This window comes from Argiope bruennichi, chromosome 4, assembly GCF_947563725.1.
Source record: "Argiope bruennichi chromosome 4, qqArgBrue1.1, whole genome shotgun sequence".
Taxonomy (NCBI): Eukaryota; Metazoa; Arthropoda; class Arachnida; order Araneae; family Araneidae; genus Argiope; species Argiope bruennichi.
Genome location: NC_079154.1, coordinates 45,329,705 through 45,357,256, shown reverse-complemented (window position 1 = coordinate 45,357,256; position 27,552 = coordinate 45,329,705). Strand labels below are relative to the sequence as shown.

Here is a 27,552-nt window from a genome sequence, read left to right as displayed (position 1 = left end):
CTGAGGAAAAGGAATCTTGTGTTCTTTTGTTTTTTAACGTACTATCCTTTAATATACTAGGACTGAATTAATTTTGATAGATTTTTTTTTTAATTCACGGCTTTATTGTGGAAAATTACATGCATTATTACTTTTCAAAGTATTGTCCATTGCTAATGGCATCTGGCATCACACAGATTTTTTATTGAAAAAACTAATCATCTTTTGATACTAATCACCAATCAGTAGTTGTTGAGTGGAAATTTATTTTTTGTTGCCTTTGATGAAATTGTGATAATTTTTCTTTCAATACTCAGATCAAATACATCAATTGTCCTTGCTAGTGCTCATCAGTGATGGTTTTATTTAATGGAAGAAGCTCAAAGTACAAAACACTGAGCTGATCCCACCAATGGCTTTATTGGCTCATGCCAATAAAACTGCTTGGTGAGCCATTAGAGCTTATGCTCCATCCCATCCTTAAGCATGAGTTCCAAACTGTGAATATTTGGCATTGATGTTGATACATGACCAAGCAAATGCCATAATTTTCTACGCTTAGAATTATCGCATCTTATCCATTTTTCATGGCCAGTGAAAATTCAATAAAAAGCAACTTTTTTTTTTATGTTGAAGCAATTATTTACATGTGAAAATTGATGTTTAACATCTTTTTGCTTCAATTCAAAAGGCATCTAATTTCCTTGCTTTTGAATCATACTGAATGAATTCAACTTTAATGATTCTAGAAATTCATCTTGCATTGGGTTTGAGCTTTGATTAAATAATGCTTCTAATTCGGCACCTTTGATTTTTTTTTTTTTTTTTTTTTTTTGTTGTTGTTGATGAGAGTGTTCTTTGCAAACTGTATTGAAATCACTACTTTTAACATATCAAAAGAATTACTGTCACATATTTATAAAAAGAGTGTTCATCATAAATTTCTAATGCCAATCAATGACCGACTTCTAGTAGCATTTTACTTTGAATTAAACAGGAAATGCAAAATTACCTATAAATGATGTTTGTAAACTCGTAATACTTCTTTGGAGCTAAAAAAATATATAGCTTACACTGCAAAATGGCACATAATAAAAAGTAAAGCCTAATGACAAAGATTTAACATGAATATAGTTACAGTCCAATGCAGTATAACTTAGCTTATGTCATCTATTATAAATCCCTCAAAAATTAATTCATAGTGTGAATAGTTTAGTTTGTTGCTTTTTGGCCTACTGATTTTAGTTTGTTTATTATTTTAATCATTTTTTTTTTTTTTTAATATAGGTTCTGTCTGCATTGGATATTTTACAACCACATAGTATAGATTTCTTTCAAGAAATGTATCCTTTATTTTTAAAGTTGAAATGTTGTATTTCATTTTCATAACATATTTATTTATTTATATTAAAATCATACTGATAAAATTCATAATTATTGATATTAGAATTTTTTTGTCATAAAACATACTGATTACCTAATTTTGCAAGGTGTTCTTTCTTATTTTATTTTTGGAAAGTGATATTCAGAATTTTTTATTTTAATTTTTGAGGAAAAAGTATTCTAATAAAATGAATTTTGTATGTATAAATAAATAATGTATGTATGTATAAATGATAAACAAGAACTTTTGCATTGTAATATGCTTTTAATTGTTTTATTCATAGGAAATTAAAACAATATATGTATGTTGAAATATTTTTCTAAGAAATAAATATTTACTTCTTTGCTTATTAAAAACATTCTTATTATTGTCATAGATGTTTTCATTTATAGAAAATTGAAAAGGTAAAAATTAACTAATTTCTCTTTTATAAAATGTTTTTTTATTCTCTCCTTTTTGGCATCTGCTTTATTATTAAAAATTTTGAAATGTGTGAAAATAATTGATCTTTATTTAATTTAGCTAAAATCATGCAAAGATAATGAAAATGAAAAAAAAAATCAAGAAATTAATTGAAATAAAAAATGAATAATAGAAATCAATAAATTGTTAGAAAAAAATAACCTTCTTAATATTTGGATTTGATTAACAGATTTCTATAAGAAAAAAAAATATTCTTAATTCTGAATTATTTTTAGAAATGTTTAATTACTAAATTCGTTGAATATATTATATAAATATTTCCTTTCATTTGAATTTAGCTAATTTTGTATTAAAGGTTCTGCATGATTTTAGAATGTGAAAAATTTCTAATTTAGTGAATTTTAATCAACTATCACGTGATTTGTTTTGTTATCATTTAATAAAGTTTAATTTTATCATAAATAGTGTGTTTAGTAATTAAGGCTTGGTTAATTTTATGAAGTTGATAGTAGAAAGCTGACTTGTTTCTCAAAAACAGTTATTATATCAATTTTGTTATAATATTTGTATCAATTTGTTGTATCAATTTTGTTTTGTTTATTTCTTTAATGCATAATTCAGTTATGTTATCACAGAACTAATGCAGACAGATTTGCACAAAATAATAGTCTCTCCTCAACCACTGACTTCGGATCATGTGAAGGTATTTCTCTATCAGATTTTAAGAGGTAAGAAATTAATGGAATTTTTTTAGTATCTATGTTTAATTTTCATATGATATTAATCATTTATATTGAGAAGGCCAATAAGTATAGTCACATAAATAACCATTGTGTTTTGATGAATGAGCGTGCTGTATAATTTTTCATTTGTGAAATTTAGAATAATTTTTCTTTAAATACAATTTTGACAATATATTGACTTTCTGCTTTTCTAATAATCATGCAGATTAATTATAATGATAATTTGGAGCATAATATAATAATAAAATGTAGAATGATATTTACTTTGTCTCTACAAAAGTACTGAAACTCTGAATATTTCTTTTAATGATAAATTTATTCTTATTTATTTCTTTTTTTCATAACTTATATAATTATCTAATTTTTAACTGATTATTATAAATTGTGATTAACATGGGAATTATTACTATTTCTCTGCTTCATAATTTAAAATTGGATTAAATTAAAAAATAAAATTAAAAAAGGAGATAAATATTTTTGAAGATGGGAAAGAAAAAGATTAATTAAGTACCTGAATGATCCATATCTTTTTTTAATCTCATTGAATTGCTGAAATGTAGCTTTAACATTGTATGTGTATTATTTAACCATGTGGTATTATTGTTTGCTATAGCTTTGAAATTTGCTGTTCAAAATCTAAGTCTCAAGTCACCTTGAGGTTTTATTAAATGATGATTAATTTTTTTACTGTTATTATATCTTTATTTTTTGTATCTTTTTTTTTTTTTTTTGTCAACAACGAAATTTTAAATTATTGTAAATTGATCAGAAAACACATTTAAATGTGAGAAAATTGTAATTGTGAAAGATCAGCAGTGTATTAACCTTTTATATTCTTGGCAAATGAAATGCAAGAATTCTATCAATTGCCAGAGGTCATTCTGTATAGATGGCTGCAATCAAATATAATTAAGGTTAATTAAAATCTATACAAATAATGAAAAATTAAATAAAAAAAATTAAGCATCAAATAATTGCTTCACACTTAAAAATATATTTTATACAAAATGTTATGCTTTGCTTTTAATGAAATTGTATCTCAGTGAATGGTTAAATATTATTATATGCATAGCCTCATTTTATTTCAATTAATTGCAGTTTATTTCTAGTTGGAGGCATTTTATATCTTTGGTTGTTGATTTTTCTACTTTCACATTTTCATTTTTTTTTTTTTTTTCTATCAGCTATAATATTGCATAGAAAGCACCACTTTTAAAAATGGTTTTATATCAGGATTTTGATATTTTTTGACCACCTTTTTTTTTATTGAGTATAATTTATAATTTTATTGTTATAAAACTGATTGTGTATTTCTAATTAACTAAAAGCTCATAAAACATTGACTTCTATTCACAATTTTGGAGAATGTGAAATATTTATTTGTGTGAAGGGATTATCAGATATACATAATTAGATCATATTTCTTTCTGATGATTCAGATAAAAAAATTTTATTAATAAAAAAATCTTTTTCCATTTTTTTTAACATTGCATTTTAAAAGAATTTGAACAAATCCTTGATCTTATGTTGGATTCAGTAAAAATTAATTAAAGAATTTGAACAAATCCTTGATCTTATGTTGGATTCAGTAAAAATTAATTAATATCAATATTTATTTAAAGAAAAGTATATTTGGGGGGTGTAGAAGCATATAAATGAAGTTCTTTCCAAATATTATATACATCTTGTATTAATTTTTCAAATAACTGATTTAAAATAATTTTATCATTGTTATTTAGGTTTAAAATATCTTCACTCCGCAAATATTCTGCATCGAGACATCAAACCCGGAAATCTTCTTGTCAATAGCAACTGTGTTTTAAAGGTAAATAAGTTTAGCAATTGTTCGATAAAATAAGCTCAAAGAATTAATAAGTGGAAATTATTTATTTCAGTGTTTGTTCTTGATTTAAAAAAAATTACAATATGATTCATTTAGGTGTGTGTCTGAGTATTAATTGATTACTGTCCATTCTATAGCTCCATAATGTTTCAGTCTTTCCAATTTTCTTTCTTTCTTTTTTTTTCTTTAATATAAAAAGTCATGCTGAAATTTAAAAGTATCTTTTGCAGTATGAAATTTAAGCCAGCTTGCTCTGGAATTCATTGGTTATTAATTTTTCCATTAAGAATAGTACATTCCTTGTATGTGGCAGATATTTAAAATTAAAAGAATCTCAATATGATATTTAATTATAATTAGTTTTTACTTAAAAATGTTTTTTTTTTTTTTTTTTTTTTTTGGAATAGATTTTTTTTTAACCATGTAAAAGCAATAGATTATTTGCTAGAATTACAGCTTTTATGTTTAAATGCATTCTGCCATTTAAAAAAAATCATGAATTGTAATAATCAATAATTTTTATAGCATATTATAGTTATTAAGTGGATTTTTGGCTATGTATAGTTGAAAAAATCCTTCACTTTTGTGTTTTTGTTTATTAAAAGTTTCAGGATGCTAATATCCAATTTAATGAGCATTATTTATCTATAATATTTTTTGACTTCTGGATGCTTTTATTTATTTTGTTATGTCACTTTAATGCTCAAATATATATGTGTGTCATTTATTATTTGGCAAAAATTAAAATTTTATTTCTTATAGGAAAAAATTGTAATAATTTTATTTAAATTCTTATTTGAATATGGTGCATTGGAGAATGTTATCATAATTGTAATAATTATTTCAATTTTTTGAAATGTTATTTTTATATATTTTATATTAAAATTTTTATTACTCGTCGCTGTATGACAGAGAAGGATTGAATGCCATTGTTGGCTGTATTTATTGAAATTCTCTGTCTGTACACGAAGCTGGTAAAATTTAAATTACAAAACGATTTAAGATAATTTATCATCGGCAGGATACAAATGCTTGCAATGTATAAATTTTGATATCATTAATACTTTTTTAAAGTGGCAAAATTATGAATTTCATTATTAATATAAAACCATTGTATAATTGCATCATCTAGTAAAGTATTTTATGCCATAATAAGGCAGAACTTTCAACAATTCATTGATCATTGCTTTTGATGTTATTTCCACATTTAAATATTGAAATGCTAAAAATTTAATTTTGCTGAAAGAGGAAAGAATAGAGGAAAGCATCTATATACAGAAAAAAAAATCCTGTTGATCATTATGATAATGATTTTATTTTGAAATGCTTTTGATTTAATTATCACCAGAATGGTGAAAAATTTTGCCTTATTAAGCTGTGTGTGTGTTATGCAAAGGGAAGTTCATGTATCAAAAACATTCTAGTAAAATTAATCATTTTTTGCAGAAAGGAATGGAATTAAATATTAAGTATTTTTAATGATATTGTTTTTCAGATATATAAAACATTGTATCCTTTTTTTATTTGATGTGTATGTTTTTTATTGCTTGATTTTTTTCCCCTTTTCTTTATAGATTTGTGATTTTGGACTGGCAAGAGTGCAAGAACTTGACGAAAACAAACATATGACACAAGAAGTTGTCACTCAGTACTACAGGGCACCAGAGTTACTTATGGGAGCATCACATTATTCTTCTTCTGTTGATATTTGGTCTGTCGGATGTATATTTGCTGAACTTTTAGGCCGTCGTATCCTCTTTCAAGCTCAAACTCCTGTACAGCAGGTGTGAATATATATTATTATTATTATTATTACTTGGGAGGAGGGAAAAAAATCCTTTGGAGATGTAAGAGGAAAGCTTGCATTCAGAGAATCTTGACATGTATTATTCATGCTTATAGTTTCATATTTGCTTTTACAAATAAAAGTATTCATTCCACAAAATCCAATTTATTAATCATAAATAATTATAATAATATTTATCTAATTATTATTATCTATTTTAAGAAGTAAATTTCATTTCCCACATCTTTAAGCTTGGAATCCAGTTCTAGGTGCTGAATATTAGGATAAGTATTTAAAGGCTTTTAAAAACGCTTAATTTTCTCGAGAAATATTAAAATATTCTTCTTCTGCTTCCTCAAATGTTGAACTGAATGTGTGATGAGAGTACTAATATATATACTGAACTGAATCAATACTGAATGTGTATTGTGAGAAAACCAACAAAAGGGAAGAATTTGAGAAAAGAATCCAGAGTCAGATAGTTGGAAAAGTATCAACACATGTTAAGATTACACTTAATGATCTTTCTTCCATTCCATCTTATACAATGGACACTTTTATATATTGAAATACTGAAATGCTTGTCTCAAAGGGGCAGTATGAAATATTTGTGTTATTCTTGTTGCAAATGAAAACCATTTTGACTTCTTTAATTTTAAGTATTTTAGATGGTGAAAAATTTATATTAGATATATTTGGTAAGTGCATGTTTAACCAATTAAACAAATCTACAATTAGAATTCTGGTATAGAAGAATTCAACATCCAATATTAGTAGGTGAATATAGCCATCCAACAGTATAATCTTGACAGCCAAACATGACCAAAACACACTTCTTTCTTCATTATATCTTATTTAAAAATTGTCATAGTCATCTTTGTTAATCAAGAATTAAATGTTTAAACTTTCATAATCAGTAGAAAACATTTTACATTTGGGAGATGCCTGGGGCTGCATATGCATGCATACAAAAAAGTATATTAATTCTTGCAACAATTTCTCACTAATCACCCTGTACTATGTTTATTTTAAATGTTTCAAAATTGATTTTATAAAGTTTATTGATTACTTGTGAGTTTTAATATCTTATTTATATTTTATATGTGTATAAAATAGAAATGTTAGTAACACTATGATTAAAATTCATTATATTTTATACCTATAATGGAGATGTTTCAATATAATAGTACAAAATCTTTTTAAATATATAATTCTGATTACTTTGATGAGGAGTGTATATTAATATCTACGGCTTTTCTCAATTTGGTTCCTATCTTAGAATTAATTAATTGTTACTTTTAGAACATTTAAATAATTAGCATGTAGCAAAAAGTTATAAAGAATTTATTAATGTTTATTATAAAATTTTGACTTGTTTAAAACCAATATTATTTTATCGTTTGCATGTATTTTGATATTATATTCTAGTTATAACCACTTTTTTTTATATTCAATAAAGTCCTTGTTATGTTTATTTTAAGAACCTGACATTAAAGAAATAAAATTTATAGTTTCTTTTGAAAATTTGCCAAGTGATACAAACATTCTCTGGGTAAACTTTTTTAAATAATTGCTTTGTATGAAAGATGATTAAAACATAAAAAATAAAGCTTTTCTGATTAAATATCTGAAACTTTTATATAGCAGCAGTATAAGATGAAGAGGCATAAATCCTTCATTCTTGTAGAATGTATTTCATGCTAAGAAACACATCTTTGGCATTATACCCTGATGAAATTTAGTTATTTTAAGTTTAATTTTTATTATAATTTTTATTTCTATTGTGAAGTATTTACTTAAATAAACTTGAAAATTACTTTAATTCTTGAATTGTTTATAACCTTGTATGTATTTAATTCTATTTCAAGTATTTTGAACTTTTTAAATTTTTACTAATTATATTTATGTTTTGTATATTATATATATATAACATTTATTATATATATTTGGAAAGATTTATTGTATATTTGGAAATAAAATTACCTATCTGTAATATGAAATTTGTTCTTTAAACTAAATTGCCATATTTTTAAAAAAAATACCTTTAAATAATTAAATATTCTGATAACTGTGATTATTTTTACATGTAGAATTTTGATTCATTTAGTTTCATTTTCAATAGAAGTGAGAAAATTGTCCAAAATTTAATGCATTACAAGTATGAAAAGTTTTTTTAAAAAAACAACTAATTAAAGATTAAATTAAATGTTTCTATAATTTGCTTCATTATTAGAAATTTTTACTTTTATTGGTAAAACATTATAATTTTATAAGATTTTACTTTTTTCTATAGTTGGAACTCATAACTGACTTATTGGGTACTCCCTCCGAAGAAGATACTAAGACTGCTTGTCATGGAGCCAGATCTCATATATTGCGACGGCCCCATAAAGCAAATTCCATGGCTGCACTTTATACATTATCTTCTCAAGCTACCCATGAAGCTGTCCATCTTTTATGTCAAATGCTGGTCTTTAATCCTGTAAGTAATTGATTTTTAAAGAATGTACATATTTTTAAAAATACTTTTATGTTCTTAAAAATAAAGGGAAATAGAATTCAGTGATTACAATCATTAGAATACAGATTTTCTTCTGATAACAAATGTCATCAGAATATCCTGAATTTTAGATTTGGTCTTTAGAGGAATTAAAAATTTATCCCTGTTTTTTTTTTTTTTGTACTATAAAATTCTTCTAGAATTTTGATATTAGATTCATAGTCCATAATAGTTCTACAGTTTTGACAATTGATGGCAGATTTTTCTGGCTAGTTTATATTATATTCTTTTCTCTGCTTGTATTTAGCATTCCTTTTAAAAGGTTTAAATGAATTTCAGTCATATTAATTAATTTTAAATCTTGATAATCCAAGAACTAAAACTTTGTGTCTTTCTTGATACATTGAATTACTAAAAAAGATAGAATTGCTTATAAGAATTGTATAAAAACATTTTTATTGTTTAATTTTTGAAGGACTTATAAATTATCATAAATTTTTTGATAAATTATCATTTTAATCCAAGTTTCTTCTAGTCTTTGAAAATCCTTAGAATTTGAATTTTATTTGGGTCGCCATAAAAATACTTGATTTTTTTTGTTAGGAATTATTCTCACTTTATTGCTAAGGAGAATAATATATTTTTTTATTTCAATTTAATGAATATTATATTTTTTTATTTCAATTTAATGAATATTATATTTTTTTATTTCAATTTAATGAATATTATATTTTTTTATTCTATTGCATAAACTTTTGTAACTAAAGTGAAAAGCCTGCTCAGAATCTTTTTGTAATCACCTTTTTTTTTTTTTAGGACAAGAGAATTTCTTGTGCTGATGCATTGACACATCCGTACATGGATGAGGGAAGACTTCGTTATCATTCCTGTATGTGCCGTTGTTGTCAGACCACGCCTGCAGGCCGTCAGTATATTACCGATTTTGAGCCAGTTGCTCCTCAAGTTTTTGATGATTGTTTTGAGAAAGATTTGACTTCTGTGCATCAAGTTAAAGGTATAATAATTTTAAAATGCTGTTATGATTGCTGTAATTGGAGCTTTGCAGGATGTGTACTTGTGGAAAATAATGATATTGTGAAATATATCAATATATATTTTCATTTTTTAATATAATGTATAAGTTATTTCTTGTAAATTAAATTAATCCTATTGAATTAACCAAATTATTTGTTAATTTAACAGAGTTATTAAATTTTATTTTTGATATGCAATTTAAATTAGTATCCATATATCTACAAAATATAGTTATTTCAGAAGCATGCATTACTAATATTGATTCTGATCTGTGATATGGGTATATATGTATTACTATATCGTCAGCATCAAGTGATAATAAATTGCCAATAATTATAATTTTGTATAATAATTTTTTTTTCAATCTCTTACCCTTCATACATTTTTTAAAACTTTGCAATTAGTAATTGGTATAAGCTCAATATAAAATTTTTACTATTTTTAAACTTCTTGAATAAAGTATCTTGGTATTATTTTATTTTATATGAATTATATTTACTGGGGGAAGGTGTGATATGAAGAAATCTGATTGATTTGTAAAAAAAAGAAAAAGAAAAGATTCAGTGATATTTTATTTTTATGCTGTGTTCATTAAAAATATGCTACAATCCTTAGATTGAAAATTATTAAATTAAACAATACTGAATTTCTAGATTTTTATAATTATTAAATCAATATTTATTTAATGGATTAGTTAGGGGATTTTTTAACTTTTTTTAAATCTTGTCTAAAAAATGTACCTGTTTTTTCCAATTAAAATTGTAAATAAAATAATCTATAAAGTATTTGGTTTATAATTTATGGTTACTAATTTTCACCTTTAAAAATAAAATTCTTATTATGTAAACAGTCATCTTTTAGGAAAAGCATTTACTTATGAAAGAAAATGATGTTTAATTTTATTAGCTTCTAAAAATATTAATTTTTCTCATCTGTAGATCGTTTGTATCAGTTTATATATGAACGCTACAAAGGGTTGTATCGCATGCCACTATGTATCAATCCTCATTCTGCAGCTTTTAAAAGTTTTACGAGGTATGTATGGGTTTTCTTACAATAATTTGAAAAATTTAAGGTTATGTTTATCTAAAATATAGTGTTAATACTTTTAAAAATCTGCTTATTTTAGCAGAGTTTTTTATATTTGCGAGGAATACCTCAAACATTTTTTTTTTTTTTTATGTATGGCCGAAAATAGTACAACTTTAAAACCATATTTAACAAAACACAATGTAATATTATGTGCAAAACGAATAGTTGATTTGCTTCGATATCTTTATTCGAAAGGACAAATTTCCATTGCAGAGTCAGAAAAGATCAAATTTGAATTAAAAAATGAGTAAAAAGAACAGCTTGGCTCATTTATTGAAGAAATTTGTTTAGATCATTTCTGTTCTAATGTTTCAAGGTCTAAAGAATTTTCTGATTTTTTTTTGGGGGGGGGGGATTATAAAAATAATTCTTGTATTGTGACATGGCAATGCATCTTTGGAAAATTGGTTTAATATTAACAAGGGTTTTGACAACTCTGAAAGAAGATTATTTAATTGGTCTAAGAACAACAATTTTCTACAGTATTCAAAATTAGTGCTTTTTGAAGTATTATGAAGTTTTAGAAGAGCAGAAAAAGATTCAGGGGGGAAAAGGGTAACAAACACAAATCAGTTTCGTAAATTAAATTGTTGCAAAAGAAAGAAGAAAAAAAAAAAAAAAAAATGAAATTGATGATTGGAAAATCTGCAAAGTTGCAGAAATCAATGCTCTTAAATATGCAAATTGGTGAACAGAAAAAAAATATTTTTTTTTCATGTTTTTTTGATAAGTAATCATTAAATGTTTTGTATCATAATAGCAAAAATGTTACTTTGTGTTCTATTTTACACAAATTCTTAAATTTTAGTGACTTTAAATTAGTCATCATGAAAAAGTGATCAATATCAATTTTTTCCTTTTAACAAATGAATTAGTCTTGCGTAAATTCTAGGCAATAATAAATAGAAATTGTTTCTTTTTCTATATCAAAATATATAACATTTGTTTAATATATTATTATAAGTAACTTCCTTCTCTTTGCTTTTTTCTACTGATTATAAAATTGTGTGTGGGGGGGGGAGGGTATTGTTATTCTGTTATAACTAGCATAAGTGTTGTTTGTGTGTTTCGTCTTATACTTGTACGTTGTACATAGGAAAAATGTAGGGAATTTCTTTTCCAGATTTGAGTTGCAACCCAGATATTTATTTGCTATTTTCTGTATATTTTTTATCATTTTTAAAATTCATTTTGTTTCTAATATTTTTTTTCACATTGTATATTTATATATTATGATAACTTTTTAGATTATGATAAGTTAAATTTCTTGAAAACGCATTAAGTGTAAATATGATATCCTCCGAAGTTCTGGAATTACTTGTGAGAGACACTAAACAATGCATTTTAAATTTTTACCACATATCCTGAAATGCTGCTAGATTTTCAAATAAAATAATTTTTATTCTGTTTCTTGATGCAACATTTTGTTCATATGTTTCTTATAGCAGGCATTAAAATAAATTATTATTTTCTCAAAAAAGGGGGGGAGGGGAAGAAGAATATGAAATATTTTTAAACATTTCCCCCCCCCTGATTTTGATGTGTTTAAAATAGATTGTCATGAAAATTTAAAAAAATTATGATTCAGTGTTTATCTTGGGTTTTAGAGGGATATTGTGATTCATTTTTGCATGCCAGTTATTTTGTTTCCCTTTTTTACAGAGAATTTCCCCAGAACAATCATATAATTTCTCTATATAAGTGACTTTAGTCCAATTCTTAAATGACCTAGGAGTTAATGTTTAGGTAAGTATTATATTATCTTTATCAATAAATATTTTTTATTTAGTGTATTTCTTCTAGGAGTTTTATGTTTGGTTTTCATGAAAACATACTATGTCACTGAAAAGTGTTCAGGTTACCTTTAAAATGTGAAACTGGAATGAATAATTCAATTAGTACCCTCTCCTTTTAACCATTTACTTATTTCATCATCCCAACCGTCTTGGGAAATTATTTTTTTTTTGGGGGGGGGGGAGTACATCAAGTAGTGTAATGAAAGTTCTTATAAATTATTTACTAATAAATAATTTTTTATATACTCTTCAATACCAATTGAGAGAATTTATTTTTGTGATTGTAACTAGAAATTATTTGCTAACTTCTGGAATAATCTTAATTGGAAATGCAACTTCTGTTAAAGAATAATAATTATAGCAAAATAGGTGCAAATCTTTATATATATGGAAAAAAATTGTAATTAGGTCCATTTCATAATTTTTTTAAAAAGGCTTCTTGGTCTAAATTTCTATTATTTCATTTTCAAACCCTAATAAGAAGACATAAAATCCTCAGAAATTTTTAGATTAGTATTGTAACATTTATTATTAAGTGAGAAAAATTTTATATATTGGAATCAACCAGGCCATTGAGATGACTGAGGAGTTAGAATGCATAGCAAAATTTCAGTCATCTAAAAAAAAATAATTAGAAATTTTGCATTTACCAGGAATGTCCTGATTATTATATCTTATGTCATGGATTGAAAAAAAGGCTTTGGAATTTGATAAAATATCCCTATTTCATATTTGAAGTTAATATTTTGATAAAAAAGTTTAATTGAAAATTATGATTTTTTAATTTCTTATAAAAATAATTGGAAAAATTCTCAACTTTTATTACACAGAGTGACTATATTTAAAGTATTGATATTTAAAATTCAGTATGAAAAAAAAAAAAGTGCTGAACCAAACACTATGCTGTTTCGTATATATGCTATTTAGAATATATATATATATGCCTCATTGTCACAATGAGCAAAATGTCCTGTCCCTGCATGCTGAATTCAGGTAATAATAATACAGTCATAACATTTTCTAAAAAGGGAAATTTTTTACATGACTGATTTATATTTAATAGATGTTTTAATGATTACATTTATTTTTACCTTTATAATGTTTCCTTTGCAATAACTGGATGAATTTTTGTTTGCTTGACTTAAAACATTTTTACTACTGACCCAGCCCAATTGGCCCTGCAAATTCTATACTGGTGAGCTGGTTTTCATTCCATGTGAGAGGTGCAAGATATAAACCAAGTTATCAGCAAGGATGTCTTCACTTTACATCCTGTTTCCAACATTCCCTTGTATTTTTATCTTTTTGTTTAAATTCTTCAACTTGAATCCCCCCTTCCTCCATTTATTAAAATGCTCTGATTTCAAGTTATTCAAAAAGCTGATTGAGCTTTAGTTCTTTTAACTGTTACTCTGGAATAAGTATAACTAACTGATATTACTTAGCTCTGCACAGTTTACAATTGCTTAATTAAAATTGTCAATCAACAAAATGCTAGCACAACTTAAATAATAGCATTTAAATATTTATATTTTTGAATAAAAATACTTTTATATAAAATATTATATTACACAAAATCAACTTATATGTAATTTTATTTTAATTTAAAATGAAAATATCTGTGTGCTAAATATAGTTAAATTTTTTAAACTCCTGGCTTCTCAAAAAAATTACAGATTTTAGCAAAAGACTTCTAAATATTGACAAAAGCTAATTTTTCTTCTTATCAAGAATTTTTAAAAAAATGTAAAATTTAACTAAATATTGTGAGTGGTAACTCAGAAGATATTTGAAACATCTTATAATATCTCTAATATTTTCATTAAATATGCTCAATAACACCAAAAATAAAATATTTTCTAATAGATGAGACATAATTTCAAATTAATGAAAAATTAATTATTTAATTATTACAATACCTATGTTAAAAATCTCTAATACTTCAGTATTTGTGAGTAAATTGAAGTTGTATATTGCATAAGAAATATTTACAACAAAAGTTAATTAGCATGTATATGTACATAAAATATTTAACCAAGAAAAGTAATATGTTTAAATTATTAAAATATGAAATGCCTTTCTGTCGTCTACTGTTTTATTTTAATTAAAATGAGAAAATCTATTTGTTCAAAGAATTTAAATATGTTGCATTTTTTTAAAGAATTGTAGACTTGATGATTTTTAAAAATAGCCGAAAGCTGATTCTTTTTTCATAAATTATAAATAATTTTTACAGAATGTTCCAAAATTTAATTCAAATATTATAGATGGCAATTTAAGTATGTTTTTACAACCTCTAATAGGAAGTTCCCATTTTCAGTTATGAATTTTAATCTCCATGTCTGTTAAATGGAGTTAGGAATCAATTTTATGTAGCAGGTAACCTCAAAACAAGTTTTAAGAAACATTTTTGAGTATCAGTAATATAAAATAAATCTTTAAATATGAAGGAATATCTGCAAATAGCATTTCACATAATTTTGAACATAATAATAAAAATACAGTGATAATATGAAAAGGTAATAAAAATGTTGCTAATTTATTACTTTTCAACTTAATCGTCATTCATGTTAAGGCAATTGTCCCAGTATTGGATGAGTTTCAAAATTTTAGAATGCTGTCACCTGTGAATAAAACCAGTATTGCGCAATCCATTTAAGGTGGTAAGAGTAAAATTTCTGATTGAAGGGGAACTCCTAACGGGTCATACAAATGAAAATCTATTGGTACAAAATTCTGATTATATGACAAGATCTCCCTAACTTCACAACCAAATCATTGCAGCTTTGCACAGATGGGATGAAATATATGCAAATAGATGTTGTTTTGCAGTAATCAGATGATTCCATATTCATGCTTCATTTATTTTGAATAATCCTTCGCAGCATTGTATTGTCAGTTTGAGAAGTGAAATTAGTCTGAAATATAGGAAGGAAATTTGCCAGTAGTACACTTTTCATATCCCAGATGATGATGAAAATAAGTTTTGCTGTAGAATGTGAAACTTTGGACTTCGTTTTGTTAGTGAAGATAGATATTTTCACTTCATGTTCAGAGTTTTTGACACCAGTGTGAAGATTTTATCTCCCTAACAATACTTGTCAATAAGTCAGTACTCTCATTTTTGCAACATTGCAAATGTCTTTGACTGCAAGCATCCTGTTTTAGGGCCCAGTGGGAACATGACTAAGCCCTACTTTGAAAAAAAAAATCACGAAAAATAAAGTCCTATTATTGTAATTTTTGGTACCTGTTTTGATTATTAGTTCAACTATCATATATGTTAAAATTAACATTTAGTAGTCTTTATCATCAGAAGTCCATTTCAAATTATTCTGAAGTTTCAATGACAAAATACATTAATACACTTTAAAATAGATATTGAAAAGAAAAAAAAAATCAGAAATACAATACACAATAAGTAGAGGCAGGCAGTGAATTCAGATTCTGATAAAATATCCATATTAGAATCACTCAAAATCTTGATTTCTAATTCTTTAAACCATGAATCTGTACCACTAATTGTCTGATTTATTATGTTAAACTGTCTTCCTCCGATAAATAAAGTTTTCTTACCATAACAAATTGAATGCAAGACATTCCTTAATTAAAAAGAAAGTATGTGTAACACATCTGAATGCTACATAATAAATAAAATTCAGAGGAGGACTTAAGCATGAAAATGTTTCTATCATGTGAAAGGTTAAAGACCTCTTTTGATTTACATTACGGTAACCCCCCTTCCTCGTAATAATTGATGAATAAAATACCAAAGTGAGGCAGAATATGAACTAACTGAAGTTCAGGATACTAAAACTATGTTTTTTCAAAAGTAATAGACACTGAGAGCCATCTAGTGGTCTTTAAAAATCGTTCTGGTTAAAATGCAAGTATGCATCACCCATCCCCTGAGCTCAACTTTCAGTTATGTACAAGTGGTACACCTGGCTGTGAGAGACATTCATAGGTGATGCATATATGACAAAATCTTTGCGAAAGGGTTAATGAAACATATAAAATAATTTCTCTTTCTATTGATCAATAATATTAATAGATTGCTTGCTTCTTTTTTATTATATTCATAAAAATTAAATGCAGATGTAATTTTATTGTTCTTTAAATTGTTCTTTTCTGTTTTAGGCTTTGTCGTTCATATCTTGAGATTTGCCTTAGAATTTTCACAGTGGATGAATAAGAATGCATGCGGACTCCTGAGCACATTTGTTACAGTCTGTCCTGTTCTTCTTGATTTTTATTTCTCATATAATCTGGGGAATAAGCATATACTATTGTCATACAATATTCAAGCTACATGAAGAATGCTATTTATTAATTGACTAACTTAACCACTATAAATTATAACTTTTCAAAATTTTGTTTTTCATGACATATTTTCTGCAGTGATTTTAGAAATAATTCATGCTCTTTTAAAAAATTATTTTGGTTGTTGGTGAAACTTTTTTTGTAACATTCAGCTTGTACCTGAAGTGTGAAATTTGATAAATTGTTCAGGGGTTTATTTTGTACATGAAGCAAATATGATAAATGTAGAATAATTTATTATTTAATATTATATCGAAAGTTGTTATTACAATGTTTGACTTGTTAACTTTATTATGTTTCAATTTTTTATGTAATTGTATCATTGTCTGCAAATCAGTAAAAATTTATTCTAAAATCTTTAGGAGAGATAATGTAGGAGGAGAAATCGCCTTGACTAAAAACGAAGTTTTTTAGATATATTTCTTAGTGATGCATATATTCCCCCCTCAAACTAGAGTGCCTATAAACTTTTACTACTGGAACACATTTTATTGTGCCTCAAATAAATTTTTTGTAACTTATATAGTATATGTAATTTTTTCCAGTGTGAACTTCTTTGATAAATTCATCTTTTGTTTTTTTTTTGGTGTAAAAATGCATAGCAGATATTTTTTCAATGTTCTAAACTTTTGAGTAAATTATTGATTTAAAAGTTGTTATTTGGTGTACTTTGTGTAAAATCAAGAGAAGTTTATTATTATTATTGCCATTTCTTTATTTGAAAAGTGTTATTAAAATGGAAGTCCATACTTCTTGATTTAAAAGGCATATGCCTAGTGAAATAAAGTAGTAATTTTAGAATAAAATAATTTAAGTGCTTACACCAGTGACATGAAGTTCGTATTTTCCGCCTTTAATCTTGTATGTTTTGAATGAACTAAGCTTTGGTGAGTGTGTATTTATTTGTGTGTACTTTGTAAAGTGCAGTTGTATCAATGCACCAAGTATGCTTCAATTTTTTTTTATGAATACATCGGTGCAAACGTTGGTAAACAGTGCACATTTCTAAGCTTTTGTTTAAAAAAATGTGATATAATGCATTATTACATTGTTTAATTATAATTAATTTTTTTTTCACTGAAAAATCGATTATTCCTAAAATACTTTTATTTGAGAAAATTTATATATGGATTTCTTATTGTTCAAGTTATTTGTTTTGTTATTTTTTGCTGAGTTTTAAAATTTTATTTTACAAAAATTGGAAATTAAGTAATTTTGTTTATCGAGCTAGTCATTAGTTACTTGAAACATAGCTTTCTTGTATATTCAGACTACACGAAAATGAGATTGTTATAATTGCAAAAAGTTACATTATTTTTCACCTATCTCTTACCACCCTAATTCGCACAGTTTTAAATATTTTGTTTTAACATTAATTGTAGTATTTTTATTCTTTTTTTTTTTCCTTATTGTTACAAAATTAGTACTAATTATAGCATTTGGATAAAATTAAAAAGTTGATTTGAAAGTTTAATCAATATTGACTCACTTCTGAATTTATATCAACTTAGCTAAGTATATATATGATTATATGCTGTATAACTCATGTATTGCTTATATCTTTCAGATTTCTGTTGCATCATTAGTTATTTTAAATTGTACTTATTTTCATCATCAAAATATTTGAAGACTAGCAGCAAGAAAAATATTCTAGGAAACTGATACTTTATTTTTTTTTCTCTCTATGTTTTTAAATTTGAACCTTCATTAAGATGTAATAATCTTCTAAAAGTGTGAAAGATTTTTGTATGCTTATAAGTTTTTTTCATCGTGTATGCTCTGGACATTTTTTTTTTTTTTTTTCTTTTTGTCTTGGTTTGTTTTGACTGTAATCTATATTTGTTAGTAGTTTCAAATTATATATTAATATATGTGTGAAAGATTTTTCACATGAAAGAACTGTATTCATTTCTTTATTGTTAATATTCTCTTACAAGTTATAGTAGTTAGAAGGTATGTAATACTTTTTACAAACTCAGGTAAAACTTATTAACTTCATACTTCTGTCAGTTAGTTCAGCTAGGCTGTTGTAACTACAGAATGTCCTGTGTGGGAGAAATATGTAGTTTTTAAATTGTCTGATCTCACTATGTTCGAATGAATAGAGGTCACTTAGGGTATTTATCTCGTCTTTGAATACATATTTATGCATTGTATTTTGAGTCGATAGATTTAAATGCTTGTAAGTAATTTTTTTGTTATTGATGTGAAATATGTTCATGCGAATGGAAGTTTTTCAGTAATAATTTAACAGATTTTATGAGAAATGCATTACATAGAGTTGATTAAATTTCATGCTTTGAAAAACAAATTTTCCCCCATTTCTTATAAATATTGAATTTTTGTTGATCAGTTTTCGAAAATTCCCTTGAATTTGGTTTCATATTTCTACTAATAGGAATGATCTTATTAGAAATTTGTGTTAAATTACATTTCACGCCATAAATATTTTCTTGCTGAATTAATTTATTTGAACTAAATTTTGATATTATGAGTAATGTATTTCTCATTGAAAAATAATATTTGTTAACAACTGGTGTGTGATTGTGATGTGCTTTGAAATAATATAATACTTGCATTTTATTAATCAATGCAAGCAAAACTTTCATTTTGGTAAATGGTGAAACTGTTGTATGGAGTGTTTCACTGAGTTTTGTAGAGTTTAAAGATTGAGTAATTCTGCTTTACTCATTCACATTGGAGTATTAATGCTCTAAATTTTTAGGAAGCTGGTAGAGCCCACTGTGTTCACATAGCAAGTTACTTCATTTTATTTTTATGACATGTGCATTATACAAGTTAGATGCCTAAGACTTTGTGGAACCATTCCTTTGGTTCCTGTATACAACGAAAATTTAGTAAATTTTGTATAATGATGTTATATTTCATTAAAATTTAATTGTGCTATTTCATTTACTAATACATGAGCAGTGGCATAGCAGTCGGGGACGAAGAGCGTATAAATACCCTTGGGTATCAGTTCTTAGGGGCACAATGGGGGCATAACATTTGTGCTTTGATGAAATTTTTTAATGAAAAATATGAGGAGGCAAAAATAAAAAATAAAAAAAAATCAAGTTAAGCCCTGTACGCTTTTTTTCCATGCTAAGCCACTGTACATGAGTAGACGGTTTTCCACGCTTTTTTTCCTCTTGCTTATAGATTATAATTCTTGACTTGTGCACCATTTTATTGTGAGTTTTAACTGGCTTTATTATACTGACTTCTCAATTTTAGCTAAAATTTTTATTGCTAGTCATATTGCATCCATTGTGTGAAAATTGTCTGTGTAACTTAAAAATTTTTAAATTTTAGGGCATTATTTAGTTGGTAGAATACTTTGAATTTTCTGGTTCATTCTTTACGAGGTAGCTTGATTTATTTAGTGAGGGCAAAATGAAAAAAGTTGCTTATGTAGAATTGCCAGTTATGTTTTCATACTTTAAAAGTAACATAATTGGTGATAATATTTTATTTTAGATCTTGTTCATGTAACAAATAATATCAAAGTAGTATGTATTTCATGTAGTAACTTTGCCACAATTAAATTTGTAAGTTTAGGGTTGGGGTTCTTGTTAGTCTTTTTTTCATTACTGTTAGTGTAATCGTGTTTTCCTATTGTTGAGCATATAATTGTATTCTTGCTTGCTTAGCAAGAGTTGAGATTGCTACCTTCCACGGGAAAGCGAAACATTGATTATAAACTTGTAAATAATCCTTAATGTGCCGTCTGAACCTCATAGCTGCAAGATGTAAAGTTGTGTATGTGTTTGCAGTTATTCCTGTACTAATTAAAATGTGTGCCTTCTCCATATAATAAATTAGCACTGATGTTTGTCTGTTGAGAGAGCATTGTTGCTAATTTTAGTTCTGTGAACTTGTGCTAATTCTTGTACCTCTATAACCTGTCATTGTCCAGATGCTGCTTTATTAGCAGAAAGTTTGTATCTTAGTATCGAAACTTTATTGTTAATTACAGGTTACACTCTTTAGAATATTACCATAAAGCACTATCAAGAGTTTTTGTATTAAAATGCAAATAGTTGTATCTGTGGTAGAAAAAAATTTATTAAACTTCAAAATAGCAATAAAAAGAAATCAGATTTATTAAATTTTATTCTGTTTTCTTAAGTGTCATAGTAACAATTTTGATTTGAGAAATATTAATATGCTTCGTCTTAAAATGAATTATCTCTTTAAATGGTGTTTTTTCTAAACATGCTTTTATTAGGTAGAAGATGCTGATTGTCTTTATGGTAATATTTTTATGTTAGTGTAGCCATGTTATACGATTTTTTTTATGACCTATTATATATGATGCTTAAAGCTTCTAAGATTTTTCTCCTAGCACTGTGTTTGATGCCATTTCATGAAGATGCATATAGAAATGTAAGGAAATGCAGGTTAATGCATGTATATTTGTACCTCATAACCTCGATCACCTATACTATAAAACCAATGCATCTCCATTGCACTCTACTCTGATAACGTTTACCATCATCATCATGTTAGTCTGTACATAGCATTTTTTACTGGTAATTTGTGATAGCTTATATGGTCCATGTAGTTTTAAATGTTGTGACGTTCACATAATTAGCCTTCTCAATGAAAAGTCATTGTATATGTTATTTCACTTTTAAAAGCTATTTAAAAGCAGTGGCTCCTAATATGGTTGATACCCATTAGCAATGTAGGTTTACAGAAAGAGCTTTCTGTTATTTTGAAAGCTATAATAAAAATGTACTCAACCTTTTTTTTTTAAAGAAATCTATTCTACTTGTGATTTTCTTTGTATTTCGTTTGCGTAAAACTTATTTTATCATACGAAAGATGGTATGTGTCCAGGCCATTTGTGATGTTTCTCTACTAGATTGTATTTGTGAGCCAGCTTTGGAAGACGTTCTTTAACTAGCATCTTTATAAATAATCCTTTTTAAGCCTAAAATGTATAATCAATGCCACTGTAATTGTAATATAGCCATTTGATGGCTTAGGTCATATATTTAACTTGCAACTCTATAGCAATTTCTGGAACTTAAAATGTACTATAATGGTACATTTTAAATTCTCATTTTTAAATTTTATAACAAGTTTATTTTTTCATTTAATATTATTAAATATCAAACTTGCTGAAATGGATATAATTATTTTTTGTTTCTTCTACCATTAATATGAATTTGTTCCTTGAGTGGAATAGTTAATGCCCATATTTTTAAATGGACAATAATAAAGTGGTTTAAAGAATGTTTTTTGAAATTATAAATTTTTTCTCTGCTTATTTCTCATAGTAAATTTACTAACTGTCAAGTGGAGGAAGAGTGTCTTAAGTTTATTCTAACTATAGGATACTTAACGCTGTTTAACTATATTTGCTATTTAATGTTAATAGAAAATAATAACGATAATGGCTTTGTCTTGTATGAAATTTCTTGATAGACATTTTCCCCTTTTACTACAAGGATAGTAATTGTGAAAAAATAAACTTATAGAAACTGATTCTATCCTTTTTATGAAATTCACTTTTAAGCTAAACTTAGTTATCATTCATAATTAGGATATTCATTCATGATGAGAGAATACTTCCTTGTTCTTCAGCCATGTTCATTCTGTCATTTATTAAAACTCATAGGTTCTTCTGTGTCTATATCCATATTAACACTATGCAAGTATAATGCAGCATTATTAATTGTGGTCCAGTGCATGTTCTGCAATTACTCTCTTCCATTTGAACATTCTGTTAGTAAAAACCAAAGATGTTCAAAGATGGTTACGGCTTTTGTGAAAATATTATGGGCAAGTTGAGCTATTAAAAAGTGTTTTATCATTTCATATCTGTTGTTTTTGTTGGTATATAATTAGAATTTGCTCATCACAATTTTCTTTCTTTATTGTGGATTTGTTTCATTTTTTCCTGTTTTGCCTGAGTTTTTATTTACCTGCACTAATACTAAGTGATGAACATGTAAATTAATGCTTATATGTGTGATTTGAAATTCTTCTGCAATGAATGAATTGCTTTTAAATAGAGTAATGTGATTGTTGGTATGTTTTAATGTATGCAACAGTAAAAGTTTTATTACCAGACTGTACGCGTTGGTCACTCGTGTGAATTTAGCTACTTTTAATTATTAGTATAAAAATATCTGTTCTTCACTATTGTTGATTTTATCTAAAGTTTGGTGCTTGTATACTACTTTGTCTTCAGAATTTTTCTGTGTAGTGCTAAATTGATAGGCTGATTGTTCTTAGTATAGTGTTTGATTGGTACTTGATTATACTGCCTTTATTACTAGTATTTCGCTGATAGTTAACTTCAATTTTTAAGGATTTTTTTAAATTTTTATTTTAAGGGTTATATATATTTTCTTTTGCCTTAAATATACCAATTTATCATTAAAAGTTTATTCCCCTCTACTCCACTCTAATTCAATATGAAATTCAGAATTCTTTTTGCATCTTATTTACATTTTGCTATCTCAAAAAATTGCAAGTAAGTTTTTATTACACAAAACTATTTATATCTATAAAATATTTTTTTTTTTTAAATTGAAGACTTTTGTTAAATTATGAAAACTTTAATATTCAACTTGAATTTAAACTTTTGAATTTAAATTGTTTGACTCATTGTAAATTCCGTTATATTGCAATCTGTTTTTGCTTTTTTTATGTGAGGAAAATTTAGTTTACATATAATATGCAAAAATGATTAATGGTCGTAGATAATATATATGTGATAAATCCTTGATTTTTTTTTTTAGAAATTATTTTCACAATCCATTAAAAATCAATAGTTTTTATATAAAATCTGATACAAATACAATATTTAAAAATTCTTTACTTAAAATTAAATCTGTGCACAATTTTTTGAAAAAAAAATTAGTAAATAAAATTCTTTCCATTCACGGGAATTATAATATTGCAATTTGTATTCCTTTGATCTTTAAATTTTTGAAATACTATTAATAATTGATGTTTCACTAAATGTTAACTTTTTTTCCCTACAAGCAATAACGCTTTTTATTGTATAGGCAGTATGAGAAGTACTGGATAATAGAACTTTTACTGCTTTTTCTACTTTGATTGAAGGTAAAGAATAGTCAAGTATTTTTACTTGATTGGAAATAACTTCTTAAATTTTTTCCACTGTTGTCTGTGTAAATTTTGGTGAATTAACCCTGCAAGACTTGCAGCCAACACCAATATAGGTCTTAGTATGTTGCAGTTAAGTGTGTGACGTTTTATTAATTTCATGTATTTAATAATGTGTAATGGATTATTTTCAGGTTTTTAATAGGGGAGATGTAATGTGAAAACTAACCTAATTTTGAAATACCATATACACATCCGTCCATAATAATGTAGTGTCTTTAATGCCATACTTTTAAACATTTATTTTCTTCTTCCTGTGTGTTTATACTTATTCTTTGATAAATATAAAGAAGTATGATATGAAGTGATCTTTATTTTGGTATTTGTGAATAATAAATTGTAAGAAACTACCACCATTTCTGTCTAATGCAATTTGGCATTCTTGTAAAAGTTAAACTGGTTTGTATTAATTAATTTAATGTTATGTTTCAAAATTTCCTGTTTGATTGTATAAGTACTTCATTTTAAAACGTTATATTGTATTGCGGAAGTTGTGTGTTTTGGTGTTCGGCCAAGTAGAGTGCGATTATTAGGATGTAATTCCTTCCATTTTTAAGAACACTGCCATCCACGTAGTCTTAATTGTAGCTCTATTCCACAGAGCATGTGTAAAGTGCTAATGGCAGATCTAGATGTATTACTGGTTTCTGTTTCATAGAATTATATATATAAAAAAAAAAAAAATCTTTTATCTATTGATTTGTTATAAAATGCATTTTGGTTAAATTTTTAACTAAGACAAATTATATTTCATAGTAGGATGTTGGATTTTCAATATTCAAATTCTGTTTTAATAAAGCAATTGCATGTATCATTTTGATTTAAAACATTTTGTTAAAATTTAAATCCTTTCTTTGCTGAGCAGAACAGAAATTATATCAATTTCGTTGTCCTTTTAATGACTACTTTAGCTGAGCCCAATTTTAAATAATCAATTAAAATTTGTAAGTATTTTCCTTCTATTGCATAGATAAGTATATTCCTCTTATTGCGTGTAGATGCTTTAATTTTTTTAATGCCTTTAACTTAAGTGCATTAGATTTCATGAGAAAAATAAGTGGTTTGCAGATGGAAGAAGTTTAAAAAAATATCGTAAAGTTTTATGATTTATTTTATTTTTAACTTGAAATTCAATAAATAGTCTCCTTACTTATATTAAAGACCCAAAAACATCAAATTACTCATTAGAATCTAAAGTATTTTTTACTTTTGTTGGATCATGATTGTACCAGGATAATCCTTCTCTAGGATATGAAAGTGCCTTCTTTGTTTTCTTTTTGGTGCATGTAATATTGATTTTTGAAATTCAATAAGCTAAATTGTTTGAAAGTATCTTTTACGTCTTTGAAAGATTTAGTAATTTATTTTCTACTGAATTTTTTTTTCATGTAAATTATACATAATTAGCAAACTAATTTAGTTATTGCATCAGTGGTTCATAATTGTCGCAGTAATTTAAACTAAAATAGGATTCTTATTAATGAAATAGAAACCAGTCATTTGCATTATGGTTCTGTGTTAGTTCATGTTGTGATTTTTCCATGCATTATCAGACCTGTATTGGTGGTTAGATGGTTGTGGTTTTGAATTAAAATTTACATTCTAAATTGATCACTTAAAAATAGATAATGTCAATTTTTTTTTGCACACATAAAATAAAATATTAGTCTGGCTTTCCTGTGTTATGTTTTTTATTCTAGAAATATTTCAAACATTTTTTAATTACGAAGCTATTACATTCAAATATGTATATATATATTTATCTATAGAAGATCATTATGAATCAATAGCTTTGGCCAAATTATAACTGAATACTGAACCATTCTGAAGTGTAGATCTAGATGCTGTGCGTACTGAAAAATTATATTTATTCTCATTAAACGAAAGTTAGTTTGAAAGTTGACCACCTTTATCACTGGTATTTATTATCGCATCTTTGTAAAAGTGGCATCGATGGAATCAAGGATACACACTTATTCCATTCTACAAAATTATTAACCAAGTACTATTTCGAAATTTTCTCCATTATGCTTATTTTTTTTTTCATTGATTTCTATTTGTGAAATTAGCTCACGGTAAAAATTTTTGAATTCAGATGAAAATTGCAAAAGTATGATGTTATAATAAATGGTGCCTTCAATACTAAATAAATTTTTTTGAACTATGGATATATTGTGGGAACTGTTATATATTTCTTTAAAAAATTTTCCTACATACTAAAAGAAAATTATCTCATTTCATGAAATCATTAAATGAATTCATAAATAACAAAATTTAACCACTCTACAGAGGTCAACCCTTAATAGATTTCGCTTCAAATTTGTATGGACCTGCATTGTAGATGCTAAAACTGTGAACTAAATTTTATTCATCTAGCTCTTTACATATCTTGTTCACTTGCATTAGACTTTCTGTCAATGTAATTCATTCAAAGTTTGAAAGAAATCCAGAAATTATATGTAACGACTACATGCCAAATTTCATCCGTCTGGCTAAAATCGTTTTCAATTATGTTCACAGACTAATAGAATTCCAAAAAAAATGAATGTATAGAATAGTACGTGGAGATATGTCAAAATCTCCCTTTTGAATTTTGTGATGATTAATTTTTCGTTATATACTTAGTATACGAAAAAGCAAAAACTGCCAAATTCCCATAGTCAGTAGGTAATGCTCAATTTTTGAGAGACCACATATTAAAATTGTATTTATCAGTCTGGTCCTTATGAAACTCGAGCTTTAACAGTCATTACAAAATCTCATTTGGACATATGTGCAACTCATTTGTGAAATCGATTCATTCCATAACAAAAAGAATATAATTTGAAAATTCCATTTCAAATATTCTATAAATTCAAATAAACATATTGTAGATGTAGCTTCTATTTAACGGATTATAAAATTTCAAAAATCGTATATCTTTCGAATTGTTGCTATTATTATAGAAATTTTGACATGGCTGGAGTTGGTAAGTGAAAAAATATTCAGTCTTTAGGTGATTTTCTTACTGACGAAAAATTTCGCTATCGCATATTTTTTAATAAAGATTTTATTATGATAATAATTATTGATTATTTAGAAAATTTTGCCGTGTAAATTTTGGCAATTTAAATAAATATTTACTTTTTTGCTTAATTTTTAACAATAGATTACATTGTTACAGAAAAATCCAATTTTCATTGTTTTATCAAATATTTAATCGCATTTTTTTTTTTTTTTTTTTCATTGTTGGAAATAAAGTAAAAGGATTTTGTTATTACCCAATGCCAAAGCGAAGTACCAATAAGGGATCTCGGACTTGACGCCAGTTTGGACAACAAGCAGCTACTGAAATTTTTTACAGGGAAGCTGAGAAATTAAAGTAGAAAGATCTTTTGGAATCTCTGAATTCACTTTGTACACGAGGAACTTATACAATCTAATATTTCGAAAAATTACTTTCGGGCGACATCGGTTTCCCCAATTTCCAAGACTAATAACTTATTTATTCAATCCACTA

General features: G+C 25.9%; 1 protein-coding gene across 1 annotated transcript in view; it reads left to right on the top strand.

The window, feature by feature from the left end:
- Positions 1-25,726, top strand: part of LOC129967088 (serine/threonine-protein kinase NLK-like) — a 31,560-nt gene extending 5,834 nt beyond the window's left edge. Inside the window, exons 3-11 of the mRNA XM_056081754.1 lie at positions 1,267-1,322; positions 2,408-2,514; positions 4,269-4,354; positions 5,947-6,156; positions 8,452-8,640; positions 9,475-9,673; positions 10,632-10,728; positions 12,448-12,531; positions 16,722-25,726. Coding sequence (XP_055937729.1) covers positions 1,267-1,322; positions 2,408-2,514; positions 4,269-4,354; positions 5,947-6,156; positions 8,452-8,640; positions 9,475-9,673; positions 10,632-10,728; positions 12,448-12,490 — 987 coding nt within the window. The 3' untranslated portion in view covers positions 12,491-12,531; positions 16,722-25,726. The remainder of the gene's footprint in view (positions 1-1,266; positions 1,323-2,407; positions 2,515-4,268; positions 4,355-5,946; positions 6,157-8,451; positions 8,641-9,474; positions 9,674-10,631; positions 10,729-12,447; positions 12,532-16,721) is intronic.
- Positions 25,727-27,552: the final 1,826 nt, after the last annotated feature.